Genomic DNA, 20,500 nt, shown 5'->3' with positions numbered 1-20,500 from the left:
CATTGGCTACCTAATTATTTATAAAAACCCACAGACAGACTTATAACCACTTTCACGTTCCAAACCTTTTCCAAAAAGTGTTGTATGACGAATACATACGTTGAAGGGGCATTCATTTACCAAAAATAAATAAAGATAATATGGAGACACATGACTGCCCGAAAGCAACGATATGGAGCTATAGCTGTTATGCACACATAATACCTCTGCTTACTTCCAGGCCCCTTCCCTACTTCCTTGTTTCAGGTGTTACCAATGATACTAATGAAATGAAGGCTATATTGTTCCATTCTGATCGAACCGAGTCAAGGTGCTAGAAAAGTCCTATCATCTGATTGTATTAAACAACGTTAAACTCACCAACATTCTGTACGGACAGCTTGAATGTGCAAAGTGTTTGTTTCATAAAAGTCCACCGTAGACATGTTATCAGCTAGCTATACTTCCCGATAAGAAATTCCGTGCAGGTGATTATTTTTCTCTGGAAGCACTCCTGCATTATGTGCAAATTCAAAACAGGTGTGGAGGTACCTGCATGCACGGACAGTCTTGACAGAAAGTAGGCTATAGCTCATAACATTATGTATGTCTACTGTGGATTTGTATGAAGCAAACACGTCGCAGAAGTAAGAGGATTCAATTCAAGCTTTCCGTGCAGCGCTGGAATGTTGGTGAGTTTGATGTTGTTTAATACTATTAGATCTGACTTAGATCTGGTTTGGACGTATGCGCTGCTGCCAATGGCTGGTATTATTGCAACTCTAGATGAACCCATTAAGATAATTCTAGTGTTGCAAATTGCACGCTATTGTGCATGTTTATTGTGTATTGTTGTTTATTGTTTTTATAGATCCCCATTAGTTACTGCCTCAGCAGAGACTATTCTTCCCGGGCGTGTAACTGCATGAGAGTGTACGAATCTGTACACTAAATGGAACAGAGCCTTAATTAGTATCATTGGTAACACCTGTGAAGGACGCGTTATTCGATCTGTGTGCATTAGAGTCAGAGCCTACTGTTTGTCCACACTCATGTGCGCATGTGGATCACATTGTATGAATCATGTGGATGACTACTAGACTAAATGCTGTATGCTCACAGAGGATTTCCAATTTCCAGAAAAATACTTTCCTCTGAGAGAGAGAGAGAGAGAGAGAGAGAGAGAGAGAGAGAGAGAGAGAGAGAGAGAATATCAACCATGAAACACAATAGTACATAGCCTACATACCGGTAGTATAGCCTAGTAGGCCTATATCAGGTTATCGTAATAAATTACTTATTTCCATTGTGGTCCTGTAGACCTGACTGGAAGGCAGGCAGAAGGTAGCTTGGTAAGCATTTTACAATCACTACATATTACACAAACAAATCAATGCGCTCTCTGATATTTTGCTCAGGAGTTGATATTTTCTTAAAACTATATAGTCTTCTTGAATTGCATCTGGGATGGGATTTATTCCCAGAAGGAATTGCAGTCACTCACTTTTTCCAACACTGGCTACTTCTAAAAAAAAACACCTAATTAAAGGTACAAGTGGCTAGACAGAGCAAGCAATGCTTGTTGTCTTACCTCTTTTTTCTATGACATTTAACATTAAAATTCAAGATGGTGTGGACTATTCAAAGCATTCAGCAAAAACAAAAAAAAAAAATTGACAAACTGTGGCAATATTCCACCAGTCACAAAAGTACCTTTCCTGCTCATATTTTTATATTTCGTAAAAACGTCGTTTTTACCTTTTTGCTGCATGGCAGCATGTCGCATTCACACTAGGTTATGTTAGGATGTGAGACAGGCAATCTATGCTGTTCATCATTTCTCTCTCTTTTGTCACCTATATAAGTTATAGTCTGCATTGCTGCTCTACTCCCATTGTGCCTCAATTATTTTATTCAGCACCTGCTTTGTGGGATTATTGTAATGGTCAAAGCAAGGAGTAGTTTCTGATCCAGTCAGAGACTTCTATCTCTTAAAGGGGGTATTTCAGTCTCCCATTGCCTTTGGTGAGAACAGTCACACATCTCTGATATACCAATACAGCACCTCAGATTTTAGTTCATGTACTTTTTATGAACTTATATGGGAATGCTTCCCCCCTTCCTTCTTCAGACAATACAGAGGCTATATTGTTCACAAGCACGAGGTGAAGAATGGCATTTTTTCTCACTCATTAATTTCATACTGTATAGCAGAGGCCTTGAATTACCGTAACTCTTAAAACCTCTACTTTTAACCATATTGCATATTTTTTGACCTATACTTTGGTATATCAAAATACAAGCAAAGCAAGCAAATGTCGTGTTATGTTGTATACTAAGTTGCCACAGGAGAATATTTGCAAACATCCTCATAAATCTCTGATGTGAGTCATTATGTTGCCATCGACATATGAATATACATTTTTATTTATTATCTGTCAGATGTAAATTACCATACCTGTAGCTTCAACAGCTTTGGCTACATTTAAAAAATAGCCTAAAAAAATACATCACTGGCTTATGTGAGGCCTGCATTTTCAGTGCAGTGACTGTGATCGTTTAGCTATAGGCCTACAGCTTAGAATAACTGAAAGTGTATGCGGGAGCTGATTACAAGAAAGGATCCTTAAATTGAAACACAACTCAAACCCATCAACCACCTTCTTATAACAGTCTAAAATGTATTATACTAGCGAGTACATAATTGGGTTTCCATTCCCGTTCAAGTTTGAACAGAAGGGGTCAATTATTGGTCACGCTGGCACAGCATCATTTTGAATAGCAAAATTGACACCGGTATAACAGCTTAATCTCTCTCAACTCAACATTGTTTTTGTATGTTGATTGTCAATTATCAATTGCATACAGTATATGTATCCTCATTATTACAATAACTTCCTTTTGTCTGTTTATGAAAAAGTAAATATAGCCTACCGTGTATGCTGGTGGGACACACGGTAGCTTAATGCATCTAAACATACAGAAGATATTGAGAATACAAATTGTAATGTTTGGTGAATGTGGTAGCAAATTATATAGCCTCTTTGGAATAATTACATTGGATCAATGTTACCGGTATATTCCATATTTCTGTCTGCCCTCAGTATGAGAAGCTCAAGATGGGACTTCCTATAGTCTCAACCTCAATAGGATTTTTTTCCCCCTCCATAGCATTTTCTTTTTCATGCTCCTTTTAGCATTCAACATTATGCTTGTAGTACTGTAAAAAGGGATACTGTACTCCAATGACCAACATGTTTTGGAAGGCATTTGCAGCCTCTGTTTGTACACAAAATGTTAAATAAAATCTTCTGTATCTATGTAAAAGTTTATGAAATGTCCTGCATCTATTTTGAAATGTCTTTTTTTTCCTCCCCACTGGGACAACTGGGATTAAGCTGTGCAAAATATAGCCCATGTTTTATGTTAAATGTTTAGTATGGGTCCCCAGCATGTAGAAACTGCCGGGTGCTAACTTGCATATGTTGCAATTTTCATAATTGGCTTAATATCTGGCCATACCATTAACGGCCTATAGGGGGGGGGGGGGGAATCTACATTTCATCATGCTTTATGTAACATGTGACATGTCAAACTAGGGGGTTTTCATGATGCTGAATCCAAGCATTTGTTTTGCACAAAATACACTCCTTAGGCTAAAACGGCCATCACAAATGTGATGATGTCAGCACACACAAGTAGCTATGGCCATTTATAGCCCAAGGAGTGTTTTTTTTTCTTTTTTTTTTCAAAACTATGTCACATGCTACATAAAGCATGATGACAGTTGCCTTCTATAGGTTGTTAATGGTATGGTCACATATTATGCCAATTATGAAAATTGCTCAATATTATGCAAGTTAGCATCCGGCAGTTTCTGCATGCTGGCGGCCCATAGTCAACATTTCTAACATAAACATTTGGTTGTACTCAACATGTCCGGGTTCACAATGGGGCTCTATGGGCTGGCTACTATAGACTAAATTGATGATACAGAATGCAAAATAAATCCATAATTTAGTGCTGAAAGAAATCATGGCCTCTCTCTCCCTCAGCCCTCTACTTGTGCAAGCAACTTCACTCATTGACCCCTGGAATTAAGAGGTGACTTAATGTCAAAGCGCATACTAGAAAGGCACACCGAGTATGCTGTGGTAGAAATGGCTGTTCTACAACAAACATACTGTGCATTTTTTCATTTTGTTTGTGCATTTGTGGTGCCCTGCAGGAAGGTGACCTTTCCTGACTTTTGGAGGTGCGGTTTGTACAGCTGGCTCCATATAACATGCAATTCCAACTTCATCCCCAAATTGGGATGAAAGTATACAATCACAATCACGTCACCTTGTTGAACTTTTGACACATTTGATGACGCTGATGCAATGCATTAGCCACTGCACTATTTTACCATTCATACACAGACCTGCTAAATCCATTGCCTTTGTCAACAAACTATTGACAAACTATTGAAATATATTGTCCGGCACTAGGATATTATTATCAAACGCATGTGACACTAGACCCATGGCATGATGTGACGATAAATGCCAAACATATTGGCTGCAGTAACCAACAACAAGCTAAAGCCGAAACAATTCCATAATTTTAACTGCAGCCTGAAAAATATGCTGCTGTTGGTTAAATTATTAGTGACCTACCGAACCTAGTCAGTTCTTGTGATTCACGTTGCTTCTGGGAAGCAACCTCAGGCCTATAGGCCTATAGTAGGCCTCCAAAGACATGCTGATGTACAAAACTTAATTAAAATGAGAGCACTTTGGTAAACTCTCCACCGTAGGTACGTAGTTAATAGCTAGCGGTTTTTATGAATTAATTGAGACGGAAACAGGCCAGCCACATATCAGACTCTGCAGATACACAGACCCACCACCTGTATAATAATTATGAAGGACAAAATTACTGCACTACTAGGTAAGAGAAAGTCACCCAATAGTAGGCCTATCATTTGAGTAAAAGTCTTATCGAAACGCATTGCCTGATATTAAATATACTTAGGTTTCAAAAGTAAAAGTACTCTAAATGTGGTTAATAAAAAAAAAATCAACCTTCTCTCTCTTTCTTTCCTCTTGAGTGTGAATTAACAAAAATGTCAAGAAGGCGAATTTGAGAATGCTGGAATTTAATTTAATTCAATAAAGTAGAACGTTTCAACTTTCAGGCCGTAAGAGTTCCGTGTCACTTCAAGGATTGTTTTATTTTATTTTTTATTTTTATTTCATTGCCTCTCTATAAGAGGCGAGCCATGCAAAAGATGGCCTCTCTGTCTGTATAAGTCTGTGTGCCTGACTGTCGGCGGCCAATATCTCACACACACACCTGTGGACTGATTAGACCCACAGTCCTCTTGCACGCTATACCTCCAACATGTTTTTTTTCACGTATATTTTATTCTTTTTTAAATTAAAATGTAGTAATAATAATAATAATTATTATTATTATTATAAGTGTAATAATAATAACTTAAATTTTATTGTAACAGAAAGTAAATTGGATCGGTCGGATCAGGTTCCAATAGATAACTGACGAGGGAGATCACGACGAGTCACGGCCGATATTAGACCCCGTTGTGTTACGTTACATTATAGCATCTGCCATCGCGTAGCATGGTATATGTTCAAAAAAGAACGACCTATAAGGAATCCATTTGAATGTGGAGGATGTTGGCGGCGTCAGGAAAGGTGGAACGACTGGTCGCCGTCGCGGGCCGCCAACAGCAGCTTCTCGCGCGTGATCTCGATGCTGGAGTAATCGGGCAGCTTCAGGTAATTGACGCAGGTCATGACCGAGGGGAGGTAGACGTCCGGGTTCTCCGTGGACGCGAACGTCGTCCGGACGACGGTGAGCGGGGGGTTCAGGCTCCGGAAGCCTCCCACGGGCAGCCGCGGGCTCCCCGTCACGAACCGCAGGAAGAGCCTCTGCTGCTCGCCGTCGAAGTCGCTCAGCACCTCGAACAGGAACTGTACCGCGCGGCTGTCGTGCGTGTAGCCGTGGTCGGAGCGGCAGCACTCCGTCAGCGTCTTGACGTCCCACGGCTCCGACTTGTTGCCGCACAGCAGCTGGTCCAGCTCCTCCGGGTAGAAGTACTGCAGGTGACGCAGGGGGAAGACCGACTCGAAGCCTTCCCGGAACGACGCGAACTGGCCGGACACGCCTTCGTTGAGCGTCCAGTACACCGCCAGCCGGAGGTACTCCTCCAGGTTGTAGATGGTGACGGGGACGTCTTTGCCCCCCTCCTTCAGTTCGATGTCGGAGAACCCCGGTAGGGTGAAGTCCAACATCAGGTCCCCGACGGAGCAACCGCTCATGTCCAGGCTCTCCAGCGCCTCCCGCAGGCTCTCCCTTGTGAGCGTTCGGTCCTGCTCCAGCCTTTTCTTTTGCCGGACGACGCCCTCCAGCTGCTGGATTGACTTGTGTATGCCAGGGTGGACGTCGACCAGGTCATGGGAGCTGACGGACATTTCGTGCCTCAACATCCACTTGTAGAAAGGCAGGCCCAGGGGCAGGTCCAACAGTTTGAAGTCGATGAGGGCTTTGGCCACCAGCTTTCCCAAGAAGCGGAACTTTGCTTTGATCTTGGCGACGTGTTCCGAGTCGGTCGTCCTGCCGAAGGGAACGACGAACAGTCCACCGGAGTTGAACATGTACTTGGTTCCCTCTTGGTTCCCTTTGGGGTCGGCCAAGGTGATCTCTTCGCCCCGCCACAGCCCCAGGTCAGCCCGCTGGAGCTCCTGAGACACCAGAGCGTAGAACTCCATAGTGGGGCCCAGGCCCGTGCCCACCTCGTTCTCATATTGGATCTCCAGCATGCCCCTGGAGTTGCCGAGGTCCTGCATCACGACCTCGGCCTGTGTCAGGAGCTCCTCGCGGTTTATCACCCTCTTCTCGCGGTTCAGACGCGTCGCCACTCGGCTGTCCCGAAAGTCCGACTGGTTGATCTTGGGGCTGGTGTCGAGCAGGCGCTGCATGGCTCTGTCGCGGTCAAAGGCCGCCGCGTAGAACAGCCGCTGCCTCGTGTTGAACGGGAAGAAGAAGGGGCTCGTCTTCCCGAGTTCCATGAGCCAGGAGGGGATGTTCCCCGTCAGGATCACCAGCGGGTCTTGCAACTGACGGTTGGCCTTCACTGCCAGCTTGCTGTTGATGAACTCACTGGTGGGGACGATCTCCTTACACCCGGCGTCGTCGTACAAGTGGAACCAGTATCTACTCACGGAGTGGAGGACGCGCAGGAGCAGGGTGACTTCCAAAGAGGGGTCCTTGAACGTTATGGTATCGGGTGGCTCCGAGATGAGGCACGCCTCTAAGGGATTGACGACACCGGGACACACGCCGTCGTGCCACAGCTCGTCCTGTCTGTCGACGTCGTGAGGCGAGCTTCCGGTAGGGTCGGCCTGCAGCGCCCCATGGCACACCTTTCCTCCCACAGTGTCTTCACAACTACTACCGCCCTCGACCTCCGTCACAGGCTTGTACCATACGGTGTGTGTTTTGGTCCAGACGTCGGTTTGCATGAAGGTGTTGGCCTCGTCGTCCGTGGACTCCCTTTCGTCCCCCGTCTGAAGGTCGAGATGCTGGACGGCCTGGTAGACCGTCATGTTGTACGGCAGCAAGTGGTCGCCGATGTAGAACTGTAGCCTGTGGCGTACGCTGCCCGAAGTCAGCAACTGGTCCACCAGAGATTCATCGACGATTTCATCATCTGATTTGTCCTCACTACTACTGGATTTTCCGAAACCCCGAACAACCATGTATCTTTCAATGACCTGCACCAGGTCCAGTGGGTTGAAATTCACAGCGCTGCCCTTCCATTGCTTCACGTTTGTGCAATCCGGGTGTCTCTGTAGTTGACACCTCAGCTGGTGAGTGTTGAATAATTTCATCGCCTGAGAGATCCTGCTCCCGTTGTCGTTGCCGCTGAGAAAGTCGTACACTCTGACGGGGAACTGCTCCGTTTGACTCAGGCAGTCGTTCAGTTTATGCACCAGTGACAGAAAAGGCCCGCTTCCCGACGGCTCCAGGCGACCCGTGGTCGGCTCCGCTCCCGGAACCGGGCAGCCGGCGAAGACGTGCAGAAATCTCTTGAGCCGCACGTCGCGGCTGACCACGTCCCCGTCGCCGTCGGAGGTCAGATAGAGCAGCAGCCGTTTGACCAGCCCGCTGTGCTGGATCTCAAACGACGACACGTCGGACTCCGAGACTATCCCGCAGATCTCCGCCAGACACTCCACGCCGCCGTCCGCCCGCAGGTCTAGCTGCTCCGTGGCGGCGCAGAGCGTCCGGAGTACGCTCAGTGCAGGGTTGCTGCCGTCTACGTTCTCCGAGTCGAAGTAACGCTCCACAAACCTGCTGGACTGCTTTTTGATCCAGGCCTTCACCTTGTCCTTATTGTTTGAGATTGGGTCGTTGTTGGGAGCATTTCCCAGGCCACTCTCTCCTGCAATAATGCATGGGGGCTCAAAGGGTGTGCTCTCGGCTGTGGCAGGGCTCCTAGCCTCGACATATATCTCGTCGTCGTCCCCGAAGGGGGGCCAGGTGGTCAAGTCAACAATGTCAGATGTGACATTAGTAGCGGCCGCAGCGTTATTAATAGTGTCTGTGCACTGACTGGCCGTGCCACTGCCGGCACATGCCTTGGGGGAGGAGGGAGGACCGGCGATCGGGACGTCCTCTGACTCCGCCAGGTTCTTCACCTGGTGCATTATGCCTCTCCGGAAGTAGACGCTCAAGACGTCGGGGATCTTCTGCATGAGGATCTCGGCCATCTGCATGGAGCCCACGACGATCCTCTGGTCCGGGCTGGAGAGCATGGAGGCGATGTGGCTGGAGACGGCGTGGCTCCGCAGCACGTCCCTCAGCAGCTCGGCGTCGGCGAAGTAGACGATCCTGAGGATGGCCCGGAGGCACTTGTGTCTGACGGTGGGGCTGGCCGAGGAGCTGTACATCTCGTAGAGGACGCCGTACAGGGTCTTGATGAAGCACCTCGCCAGCTCGGGGTCCTCCTTCATCAGCTGCGCCCGCACGTCTTCCTGCCACACCTCCTCCCGGTGACACTCCTCCTCCTCCTCCTCCCCCGTCGCGGTGGGATCGGCGGCGCGATGAGGACCGCGTCGTTTCCTCTGGACGCCACGGCCCCTGCCGGAGTCCTCGTTGATCTGCTGCATGGAGATGAAGTCGACGACGTAGACGCGGCCGTGAGTCGACACGCTCACCTCGTTCTCCCCCTTGTCGTGGGCCGCCTCGATGACGCGGCTGTTGGAGCGGTTATAGGCGTGCCACAGCCCCTGGTCGTCGCACCACTGCCAGGCGGCCTCCTCCGTGGCCTGGGCACCACCACCACCACCGCCGTCTTTTGTCAGCATGGTATTGACCGCGAAGATTCCGTCTTTGGGAAGACGGGGCATCAGCTGACAGATGAGGGAGGTGAGTTCGTATAGCTCCTGAGGGCTCCGGGGAACCAGCTCAATCTGTTCCTGCCCGCCGCCATTGGACGAGCTGCACAGGAGAAAGCGCAGGGTCTCGGCTATGTTCTGTTTCACGAGCTGCACGGCCAGGAAGGGGCACCGGGAGCATATGAGGGAAAACATGCGCACGACGACCACCAGCATCCCCGAGCTGAGCATCGGCGGGGTCACCAGCAGCTGCTGCTGAATGTTGCTCAGCAGGTCCCGCGAGGCCACCTGCTGCAGGAGGCTGTCCTCGTGCTGAAAGTTGTCCACCAGCCTGGCGAAACAGAGGCAGGTGCTTTCCACGGATTTCTTGTCCTGGTGCATGAGTCTCTGGGTCAACAGCGGGAGAGAGTCGGCGACGAGGTGGAACTCCGCCGGGGTGACGCTCTGGCAACAGTTGGCCGCGATGGTCAGGGCATTTCTCTGCGCGTTCATGCTGAAGAACTCCAGGTACAACAGGCAGTTCGCGAGCCCGCCGGCCTTCAGGATGGCTTTGCCGTGTTGCCACGACAACATTTCCAAGGCGGTCAGCGCCTGCTCCGCCACGTCAATGAACTGGATCACCTGGAGCTTCTCCAGGAAGACCGGAATTGCACCGACCACCGCGGCGGAGGACCGAGGCAGTGCCTCCATCATGTACGTGAGAGCGCGGGAGGCGTGGATCATGATGTCAAAGTTGTGCTCCGTTTGCAACAACGCGATCAGCGCGGGCACCACGTTCTTGACGGGGAACCCGTGGAGCGTGTCCTCGTTGCCCATGACCAGCAGCTGGCACATCTCGATGGACGCCTGGAGCTGCTGCGACTCGTCGCCCGTCGACTGCAGAACCTGCAGCAGCTGCTGAGCCGAGGAGGGAGTCGAGGCGGAGGAGGCCTCCGCTTTGCCCTGCATGGCGGACAATTTAGAAGCCAACTTCTTGCTCTGGCTTTGACCCGAGGACGCGGGGGGCTTGTTCCGACCGCCCTGCGAGAGGATGCTGAAGACGTTTGCAGAGGACGACGACGACGACAACGTGGAGATCATAGGGACCTCTTTGGCAGATTTGGCGGATTTATTAGAAAAGGGGTTTTGCAGTTTTAGAGTCTTGCTCTCGGTACGAGTGGAGAAGAGCCCGACACTGCTGCTCGGAGCGGGGACGGAGTCCACTTTCTTCCATTTCCTGGAGACGGAGGGACCAGAGGCCCCGCCGCTCGACTTGCCCCGGGCGACCTGCGGGGTGGCGCCATTGGTGCCTACGACGGCGGCGGAGGAGGAGACGGAGGAGACTGTGGAGGCTGAAGGGGAGGGGTCTACGGCGTTGTTAGACCCGGCTTTGGCCGAGGAGGAAGATTTGTAATAAGCCGCCAGCTTGGTGGGTTTCGCCGCTCTCCCCTCGGTGGTACGGCGGGACCAAGCCGTGCTGCTCAGAGTGGGGTCCGCCGATTTCTTCCACTTATGGGAGTCGGAGGAGGAGGAGGAGGAGGAGGGCATGACAGAGGCCCCGCTTTTCTTGCTCTGACTTTGACCCGAAGACGCGGCCGGCGGCGACTTGACCTGGTCACCGGCGTGCGGTAGGGCAGGCGGGCTATTGGACCCCGGGGAGGAGGACGAGGAGGAGGCTGAGGAGGTGTCCATGGCGGTGGGCCCATTCTTCGACGAGGCGGCGGCCGGCGGCTTATTATAAGCCAGCTTCGAGGGTTTCGCAGTTCTGTTTGCGGGGGGTGGGGGGGGGGACCCGGCGGCGGCGGCGGCGGCGCTGCTCGGAGTGCAGGGGAGGAGGAGGGAGTCCGCTTTCCTCCATTTCTGTGAGGGGGGGGATCCGGAGGCCCCGTTGTTCCTCTTGCTCTGGCCTTGAGGTGCGGAGGAAGGCAGCTTGATCCGGGAGCCCTGATGTGGAGCGACGGCGGTGTCGTTTGAGGCGTCCGTGCAGGAGGAGGAGGAGGAGGGGGGGGAAGCCGCCGGAGGAGAAGCCGAAGAAGCCGAGGAGGAGGAGTCCATCATCACCACGCAACAACATCCAGCATTGGTCGAGGAGGAGGCGGCGGCGGCGGCGGCGAGGAAAGCCAGGTTGGGTTTTTTTTGTTTGTTTTGTTGCAGTTCCGCCTTCAGTATTGTAGTTCTCCCTGCACTGTTGTTAGTTCTTCGCTCCACTCTTTCCTGTCTTTATGTGACTCCAACCCGTCCTATATCACTGCAGTTTGGCCCGTTTTTGTTCTTCTCTCTTTGTCCCTTCTTGCTCTCGGCTCTCGCGGCGGTCTCTCTCTCTCTCTCTCTCTCTACGACACTGTGATGGTGGGCTCGATTGTAGAACGGAGGTCAGACAGGTTTCACCACGGTCACAACGATTGCCACATACAGGATAGTGAGGAGGACGTTTGAGCCATAGCCTTCATATGTACCGACCGGGGCACCCGATTCGACGACTGACGTCACAGCGGCCACAAGCCGTTGCCGCGGCGCGTTGCAAAACGATGCCGATTTGTGCACTTCGTCCATGGGTGTTTTCCGTGGCGTCGTATTAGGGACTTTGGAAATGTTTTAATAATAAATGCGTACAATCTCAATATGGTGTATATATACAGTACATCTATAGTTGACATATATCTCGAGAACCGTCAGTCTGACTGCAGACTGCAAACTCCGGTTGTCCAGAACCTGACAATCCACAGGTTTCGTGTGTGTGTGTGTGTGTGTGTGTGTGTGTGTGTGTGTGTCCGTGTGCGTGCGTGCGCGGAGTAAGACAGAGTTGCGACAGTTCCCTTCACTTCATGGGGCTTCAGTCCAATCATGGCGGCTCTTCTACGTAGATATATGGCAGGGCAAGGGAGTCTTGGAGTTAGGAGAGACGCAATGATGAGACTATATATATACTCGACTGTGCAGAAGGTCGCCGAACGTTGCAAAGTCACCCTCAGCCGACTCAGCGCCTGACTGGTTTTCCGATCTTACTGTGTAACACACACACACACTCATAACTCAATCTTTGCGGTTTTTGATTATTTTTTTTTGGCATAAATCAGTGCTATTGAACACCCTTTACGTCTGTGTGTGTGTGTGTGTGTGTGTGTGTGTGTGTGTGTGTGTGTGTGTGTGTGTGTGTGTGTGTGTGTGTGTGTGTGTGTGTGTGTGTGTGTGTGTGTGTGTGTGTGTGTGTGTGTTTCGAAATTATTGAACCAATGGAAAGTAGTAAAAAACCTCTCAACTCCATGTCTGCTAAAGCGACTATAACTCCACCCCCCTCTCATGGAAGTAATTGACGATATGTAAAGTTACGACACCAACTTTGATGTGGCTGTATTGCTTTGTTTAAAAAAATATAAGGTTTTCTTAATTTCCTGAAAAGAAAATATTTTCCATTTTATATAATATAATTTCTTGATTATTTAATTAATTAAAAAAAAAAAAGTCATCAGTAGTAGTAGTATACTCACTAAGAAAATAATCGATAGTTGCAGACCTATACAGTAGGTATACTGTAGATGGTGGTGCTGGTCATTGAACCCGCAGAACTTTGTGAAAGTGCTGTCTAGTAGTGCTTTGTGCACCCGGCCACCTGCACCCATGGATATTTGGGTCCCCCCGCTCCATAGTTTTTACATGCTTATGACCTTATTAACATGGTTAGGCCATACTGCCATGTCAATGTCATTGATTTTGATGTTGAATGCACAGTATGAAGTATTTAAAAAAACACGGATTGCAATATCACAGATTGAAAATTACTTACCATTATCATTATCATTCTATGTTCAATTGACTTGTGTGTTTTAGCAGTGCACCGAAAAAAGAAAAAAAAAACCTTTCTGGTTCATAAGCCCTATTTATTCTACTGAGCACTATTTTATAAATAGTGCTCAGTAGAATAAATAGGGCTTATAAACCAGCTCAGCGTCTCAGTGGGAAACTATAGGAATGACATTTCCAGACTTCATTGCTTCAGTGGATTTAACCCCGAGTTCACTTCACACATGCAGACCATGAGCTATAGTCCTATAGTTCCCATTTCATTTCCACTTAGCTTGGCACAGGATGGTGAAAATGTGAGCCTCACAGAGGTGCCGCAATTAATCCCTAATGCCGCATGTTCCGTCAGTATTGATCCGCCGCGAATCAAGTCTTTGTTACGCTGCATCTATCTATGCATGCACGTTATAGGTATACCCTGTGAAATCCTCAGTGTATTTAACTTGGGAATGTATAACGTACCGCTTGGCAGTGGTGGAAAGTAACTAAGTTCTGTACTTAAGTACAATTTTGAGGTATTTGTACTTGATTATTTCCAATTTCGGAGGCACACTTTGTACTTTTATTTGAAAACTTTAGTCACTATACTATAGTTACTTTGGAGATTTCAATATTGATTAGAAAACCACCACTTTCGACGCTATATACATTTTGGCAATTCGAAAATAGCCGATCGGCTATTTTCAATAGATTTTGTTCACATTTTGAACTTGTGAAATGCGGGACATTCTTGCAATATATGAGTACTTTTTACTTTTAGTACTTTAAGTACATTTTGATGCTGATACTTTTGTACTTTTACTCAAGTACATTTTCAATTCCACACTTTTACTTGTAACAAAGTATATACTTCTAAATTGCAGCATTGGTACTTTTACTTAAGTAAAACAATTGAGTACTTTTTTCCACCACTGCCGCTATAGTTCTTTGTATACACTTGAGTGAAATGAACACAGAGGCTTTTACTGTGTACCTTTCCACAATCGTCGTGCTATAGAAAGCCATGGAACAAGATCATAGCACTGACAGATTGATTGTTTAGCAGCAGGGGGGGGGGGGGGGGGGGCGCAGGCAGGGGGTTAACTGGAAATGCCCTAGTTAATACAGTCGGAGAGACTGAAATGAAACATGATAAGGAAGGAGGACACAGAACACGGATACAGCAAGCCATACACAGTATACATGATGAACAGTATAGAGCTGACAACAATGGGCAATAGCTATAGAGCCTCGGTGCTCAAGTAGACAGGCTTTTATTTTATTTTTTAAAGCCCTTTTCTTTTAACTCGCACACCGTGTAGTCAACCCCATTCTCGTGGGTCTCTCTTGTACTCGTCAGTCCCACGGGAGCCTCTATTGTCAGCTGGTCCGATGGGCCGTGCACTACAAGGTGCAGTCCATCAGTTGATGAGTCTCAAATTGCCAGAAAGGTGCAAAAAAAGAAAATGAAGTGACATGTGTATAGTAGTGTATAGTAGTGGTTTATAGTGGTGATTCCCTCCCAGCCTCGTACACACCGGTGCTGGATCAACACCCCCTTAACACGAAGCCCGCCAGAACAGTGTCACGGTCCGCTCCTCGGACCGTGAACTTTTGAGTATCTTGTCAATATCATGTCAGTATCATGTCAATATCATGGTCAGTATAATGTCAGTATCATTGACATTCATTGTATAGTATCATGTCTAGTAACATGTCAGTATCTTGTCAGCGGAATCATGTCAGTGGTATCTTGTCTAGTATCTTCTCAATATCATGTCTAGTAGTATCAGTATCAGTATCTAGCTCCATTGAATTGGAACCCCTATGTCTATGCTGCTACGCTTTAGCCTCAGTTTAATTGTTGCCTATGTGCCTGCGTTAAGTTTATGTCGCAGTCCGCTCCTCGGACTGTGAACTATGTACTATGTACTACAGTAGGTAGGGCCTACTATGTATTTGCTCATGTGTTCCTGACTTTCTCTTTGGTTTTGGTTATGTGTTTCCTTTTGTAGTATTTGTGCCTAGTGTTCCTGCCTTGTAATTTGTCAGTGTTTCCACCTGTGTCCTTTTAGTCCCACAGCCTCCTATCCTACTGTTGATTGTATTTTGGTTCCACCTGTGCCCTGTTATCCTGTGTGTATTTAAGTCCTGTGTTTGCATATTGTTCTTGTTGGTTCGCAGTTCCCTGTGGTGTGAGTTCCTTTATGGTTTCTGTGTTTTGTCATGCCTTCTTTGCCCTGTTTATGGAAGAACCTCAGTTTGATTAATACATCCTTCTAAGTTTATTGCTCTGCCTACTGTCGCCTGCATTTGGGTCCTCATCCGTACTCACTCGTGACAAACAGTAGAAACCGTAAATAAGCTTAAAGGCTCATTCATAATAGTCTGGACTTTCGGTGGTGAGTTGACCACCGCTCCGGTGGTGAGCTGACCACCCAGAGCTGAAATAACGTTGAGCGGTGGTGAGTGAAAACAGAGAGAAGGGGCTGGGAGCGGTGGCGGTGGTTTGCTCTTCACCGCGGCTCGTGGCGTATAGTTCGATGGTCACCTCTAGCCTGGTTAATAAACCAGACTAATATTGCACGGACCGCGGGATATTAGTCTGGGGAGGCTCAGCTTGGATTTCATTTCCAGGGCGGCGGGTTGAAACATTTTCTCTTTGTTCAGAGCTACTGTCAGTCAAAGGTCTCAAGCATTGAAAGTCACTGTACCAAAGCCCGCCCATATTGCATAACCGTGTCCCGATTGGCCGCCCCATTTCTCTGGTGTATAGGAAATGGGCGTACAATTGAGCCTCTCCAGACCGTAATCCGCCGGCAGGCAATTTTGTTTTGCCAATGGCTGATTCGGTCTGGTTTATTAACCAGGCTAGGTCACCTCACCACCGAAAATCCAGACTATGAATGAGCCTTTATAGTATCTACAGCCTACGTTAAAAATGTCTTATGTATTCTTTCATTTTAATCCATGTTTTGATTCGATCGAGTCGATGGCGGTCTCCCGTTAGCATCGCCGTGTAAAGTGTGACACATGATGGAGGGCGCCATTTTGAAGATGCACGCGCATCCAATTGCACTCTATGTGCTGCTCTCAATGGCCTTTATCTCCAAATCGGCGCAATGAATGTCGTTTTTTTGGTCAAAACAAGGTTTTTCAGCGGCCGACGGAAGGCGCTGTGATGCTCGCGGTCGCGCTTTTTCTGCACCCAGCTCGAGAACAACAACAACCGGTCAAGAGACCACACACACACCATTACGTCATCGTATAACATCCAGCTATACGGATATTTGGCTCTTCAAAATAAGGGTTGCCTTTGACTTTAACAGTCATGAAGACATTTAAAGCTGGAGAGATTTAAACACTTTGTATACTAATATTCTACTGTATTGTTAATCTGACTCGGTCGGATGGGTGCTAATTATAGACCTAGATATGAATACAGCATCCGATATGTATATGCAAATGAAAGAAATTGTAAGCAAATTAAAATGGGCACAAAGTAGCCTATACCCAATAGCCAGACAAAAAAAAATGTGTGCCAGGTTTGGAGGCAGTTGGACTATTGGTTTGCTGCGGGATCTCCGGCCAAACAAATCGCACACAAAAAGTGATTGTCCTCATTGGGGGGGTTAGTGTTTTGTTTTTCGTTTGTATACACGTTTAGCTTCCACAGAAGTTAAAGGAGCATTCAGTGATGTGGGTCCCCCCCCCCCCCCCCCCCCCCCCCCCCGGTAACAAGATGTGCATGCATGCACGCACTACAGTGGAGGGGGGACACGCGGCAGGCCAACAGCACACACACCAAGGCCCGCCCCCGCTCGATCGTGATTGGCGGAAAGGCCCCTCTCTATCCTGATTGGATGAAGGCTGGGCCCAACCTATAGCCAAAAACGAAACCTAAGGGTTTTTTGGTTTTTTTTTACCCCAGGGGTTAACTGGGGACAGGGAGGAACTCCTTATATGGTCAGCACACTCTATATATATAGGGAGGATTATCACCAAAGAAAAAAGAAAGAAAAAAAAGTGATATTTGAATCAAGTGTAATCACTGAATATACCTTTAAACAAAAGCATGTTTTGTGTGTGTGTGTGAAAGAACATGTTTATTTTATTTACACATTATTCACTGAATCATTTATCAGTATAAAATATGAATATGTGTCAATTATAAGTCTTTATCATTGCAATTTACCGTGGCATTATGATTATATCTTTGTCCTCTCATTTCACTGCAGTCCTATAGGCTACACGCCTTGCATACCGCAAGCATTGTTTCTGTCTTTCTAAGTATCTCTCTCTCTCTCTCTCTCTCTCTCTCTCCCCCCTCCTCTCTCTCTCTCTCTCTCTCTCTCTCACACACACACACACACACACACACACACACACACACACACACACACACACAGCCACTGAGTGAATATCCGGGGGCTTATCAGCCAAGCAGCATTTGAAGCAGAGCCTCAGAGCACACACAGAACACCAAACCAGAACAGAGAGAGAAGTCCCTCTCCATGCAGTCAACCAGAAGACAAACTTTGTCCGGCTGGACTGTTTTTCTATTTCGTTTTCATGTATTTAGCCTACTTTCAACTAGTATAGCTTTTTTTCGTCTGTATAATCGACTGACAAGATTTTCACTTTTATTTTAGGCTATACTGGGTTATATAGGCTATACTTCGCTTTCACAACTGGACCAGTAAAAAAATGTAAGTGAATTGTTTGAATATACTATATATATATATATATATATATATATATACAAAATGGGCGAATGATGTTCATGACGGACACCGTGTCAAACTGATTTGCCCCATATGGGGCATACATACATTTGCTGTATGTTGTGTAGAATTGTGTTGTAACTTAATCGTAATAGGCTGCAGCCTATGTTGTGTGTTGTGTGTTATATTGTTGTGTTGGCGCGTATGAGGGGTTGTCTTTCTTTGCAAGTGACAATATTGAAGGCACTCATTACGTTCTTTGAGGGGCGCTAACCCCGACCCGTCCCACATGTCCAGCTTTGTGTGTTTGTGTGTGTATATACCCCACACAGCGACGATTTGATTGGCCATGAGCACGGAATATACAGTGAGGACAGAAAGGCGAGGACGCCAAAAGTGATTGGCCCGGAATGTGATGATGTATGACGATTAGAGCGCCCCTCGACTTGACACGAGCGTGATCGGTTTTTCAATTAATCCATGGGCAGGATATCATGATCTTTGATTGAGTTTATACACAGATTATAGCGTATCTGAAAATATGTTGTGCCAGTTTCATACGTTTCTAAAACATTTCTAGATTTTCAACTCGTTTCAGCTTGTTTGCGAATGCAGTGAGCACTTACTATATGAGACCTAGCAGATCATGTCTGTCTGTCTGTCTGTCTGTCTGTGTGTCTGTCTGTGTGTCTGTCTGTCCCGCTTTTGTGCCCATATATGGAGCTGAGTGATTTGTTTGTGATTGATGCAAGTGTTCTGTCCCGCTGTTACGTCACCATGACTCAGCCATAACCATGCATATAAGGAGTCCCCAAAGCAGCTATACGTCCAAAACCCAAATATGTACGAGCTGCGTTCGCTTCCCGCGTTTGCGCGTCTTACTCGTAGATCTGCTATTTGTATATATATATATATATATATATATGTATATAGGGATAAAGTGATTCAAACTAATGCTATATATAATTCCGTTGGGCCCCATGAACTGAATCATAACACAATCCCGTCCCAATTCCCATCAACAAGGAATGGGGAATTTAACGTCATATGTAGACGAGGCAAATCGGTATTAATGTTAAATTCCCATTGGCAATGAATGGATAATTCCATCCATTCATTGTGTCCGAGCAAATCGACATGTTTACGTCAGGACGATGTATACGATGATAAGAGCGCCCCCTCACTTCACGCGGGTGTGATTTGTCTTTTCTTAAAAGGGTGGGACTGCATGCAGGCGGAACCTGTGGGATTTATGACGAGGAAACACTAAATGTTGGTGTCGAAAATTTAAAAACAAATGTGGAAGTATAGACCGTTCTTCCATCGAAATGAAATGGGGGGGAGGGGACTTTAGTTACTAGTTACTTAGTCGATTTTAACATACATTAACCACTTCAACCCTATATATATATTTCGGCCATTTGAAAATAGCCGATCTACAAGCTCACAATGTGTCGCGTTGTGAGCGTGCAGTTCGGCTATTTTCGATACACGTTTTCTACACATTATGAACTTGTGAAATGTGATATTCTGCAATATGAATACTTTTACTTTGAGTATTTTAAGTACATTTATACATTTTCAATTCTGTACTTTGACTTGTAACGAAGTATAGTTCTAAATTGCAGTATTGGTACAGTACGTAAGTAAAACAATGGAGTACTTTTCCCACCACTGGCAAAGCAACGCAAAGTTCTTTGTTTACCCATCAGGAAAGTGGACTATATAAGCTCGAGATGCTCGTTTACAGCCACACACACCCTGCTCATAGAACATTTCATGGTATAGGGGGGTTCAATCAATGCCTTGCTCAAGGGCACTTCAGCGGTGCAGGTCATTTTAACGTGCCGCCGGGGTCCGGGGATTCGAAGTGGCGACCGTTCGGGTATATATATATCAAGACTGCATGCGCTCCGCAAACCGTTTCGGGAAACCGCTTGCCGAATGTTATACTTGTGGCGATGAATGATGACACAATTAAGTAACGTATATACCCTTTGATCACAGTCTACACATGTACTCCTTATCTGTGTCTGCTATAGACTAGACTAGAGCCTATGATGATGCCCCCGTTTAGCTGCTCACACACACACACAGCGCAGTAGCCAACAGTAACACGACTCCAGTGATGTTTGCACTGTTAGTGTGGCGGTGCTGCAGGGCTGGAGCGCGCTGATGGACGGGGGAAGCTATCACTTCCCTGCAAAGGATGTCTGTGTCATGCTTATCGCTTCCTCCAAACGCTTTTGGGCGGACTCGCACACGCACACGCACACATATATGCACGCGCACGCACAGATCCTACATCTATACAATACATCCTTTACATGCTGGCATACATACTGTAAGTATATAAGGAGTCGGACCATTGCGCAGCGTAAATTATACTCATCCAGATGCATTAGAGAGAGAGAACTATATAGGGCTGTGCCAAGCGGTGTTGTTTTTGGCAGCAAATTCTCTATTTTATAGTTTATAGTCGTATATATAGTCTCTTTTGAATAGTTTTTCACTTCGTTTTAGTCCCATTTGAGTCACCTGGAATGTGTCCGTTTAGTTTTAGTCGACTAAATGTCGCGAGGTTTTTTTTTTGCGACTAAATCCACAGGTGATTTAGTCGACTAAAATGTA

At 46.9% G+C, this 20,500-nt stretch overlaps 1 protein-coding gene across 1 annotated transcript; it reads right to left on the bottom strand.

Moving 5' to 3' along the window:
* Positions 1-5,669: 5,669 nt before the first annotated feature.
* On the bottom strand, positions 5,670-10,283 carry LOC308309587 (E3 ubiquitin-protein ligase TRIP12-like; the record flags this gene model as incomplete). Its single annotated transcript, XM_080755499.1, has 1 exon — positions 5,670-10,283. The coding sequence occupies exon 1, from the start codon at positions 10,218-10,220 to the stop codon at positions 5,670-5,672; it is 4,551 nt and encodes a 1,516-aa protein (XP_080611625.1). The 5' UTR covers positions 10,221-10,283.
* Between the last annotated feature and the right edge of the window lie 10,217 nt (positions 10,284-20,500).

This window comes from Protomyctophum bolini (genome assembly GCF_963924005.1).
Source record: "Protomyctophum bolini genome assembly, chromosome: 22".
NCBI lineage: Eukaryota > Metazoa > Chordata > Actinopteri > Myctophiformes > Myctophidae > Protomyctophum > Protomyctophum bolini.
Note: the sequence above shows the minus strand (reverse complement) of the source record. Positions and strands in the feature narration are given on the sequence as shown.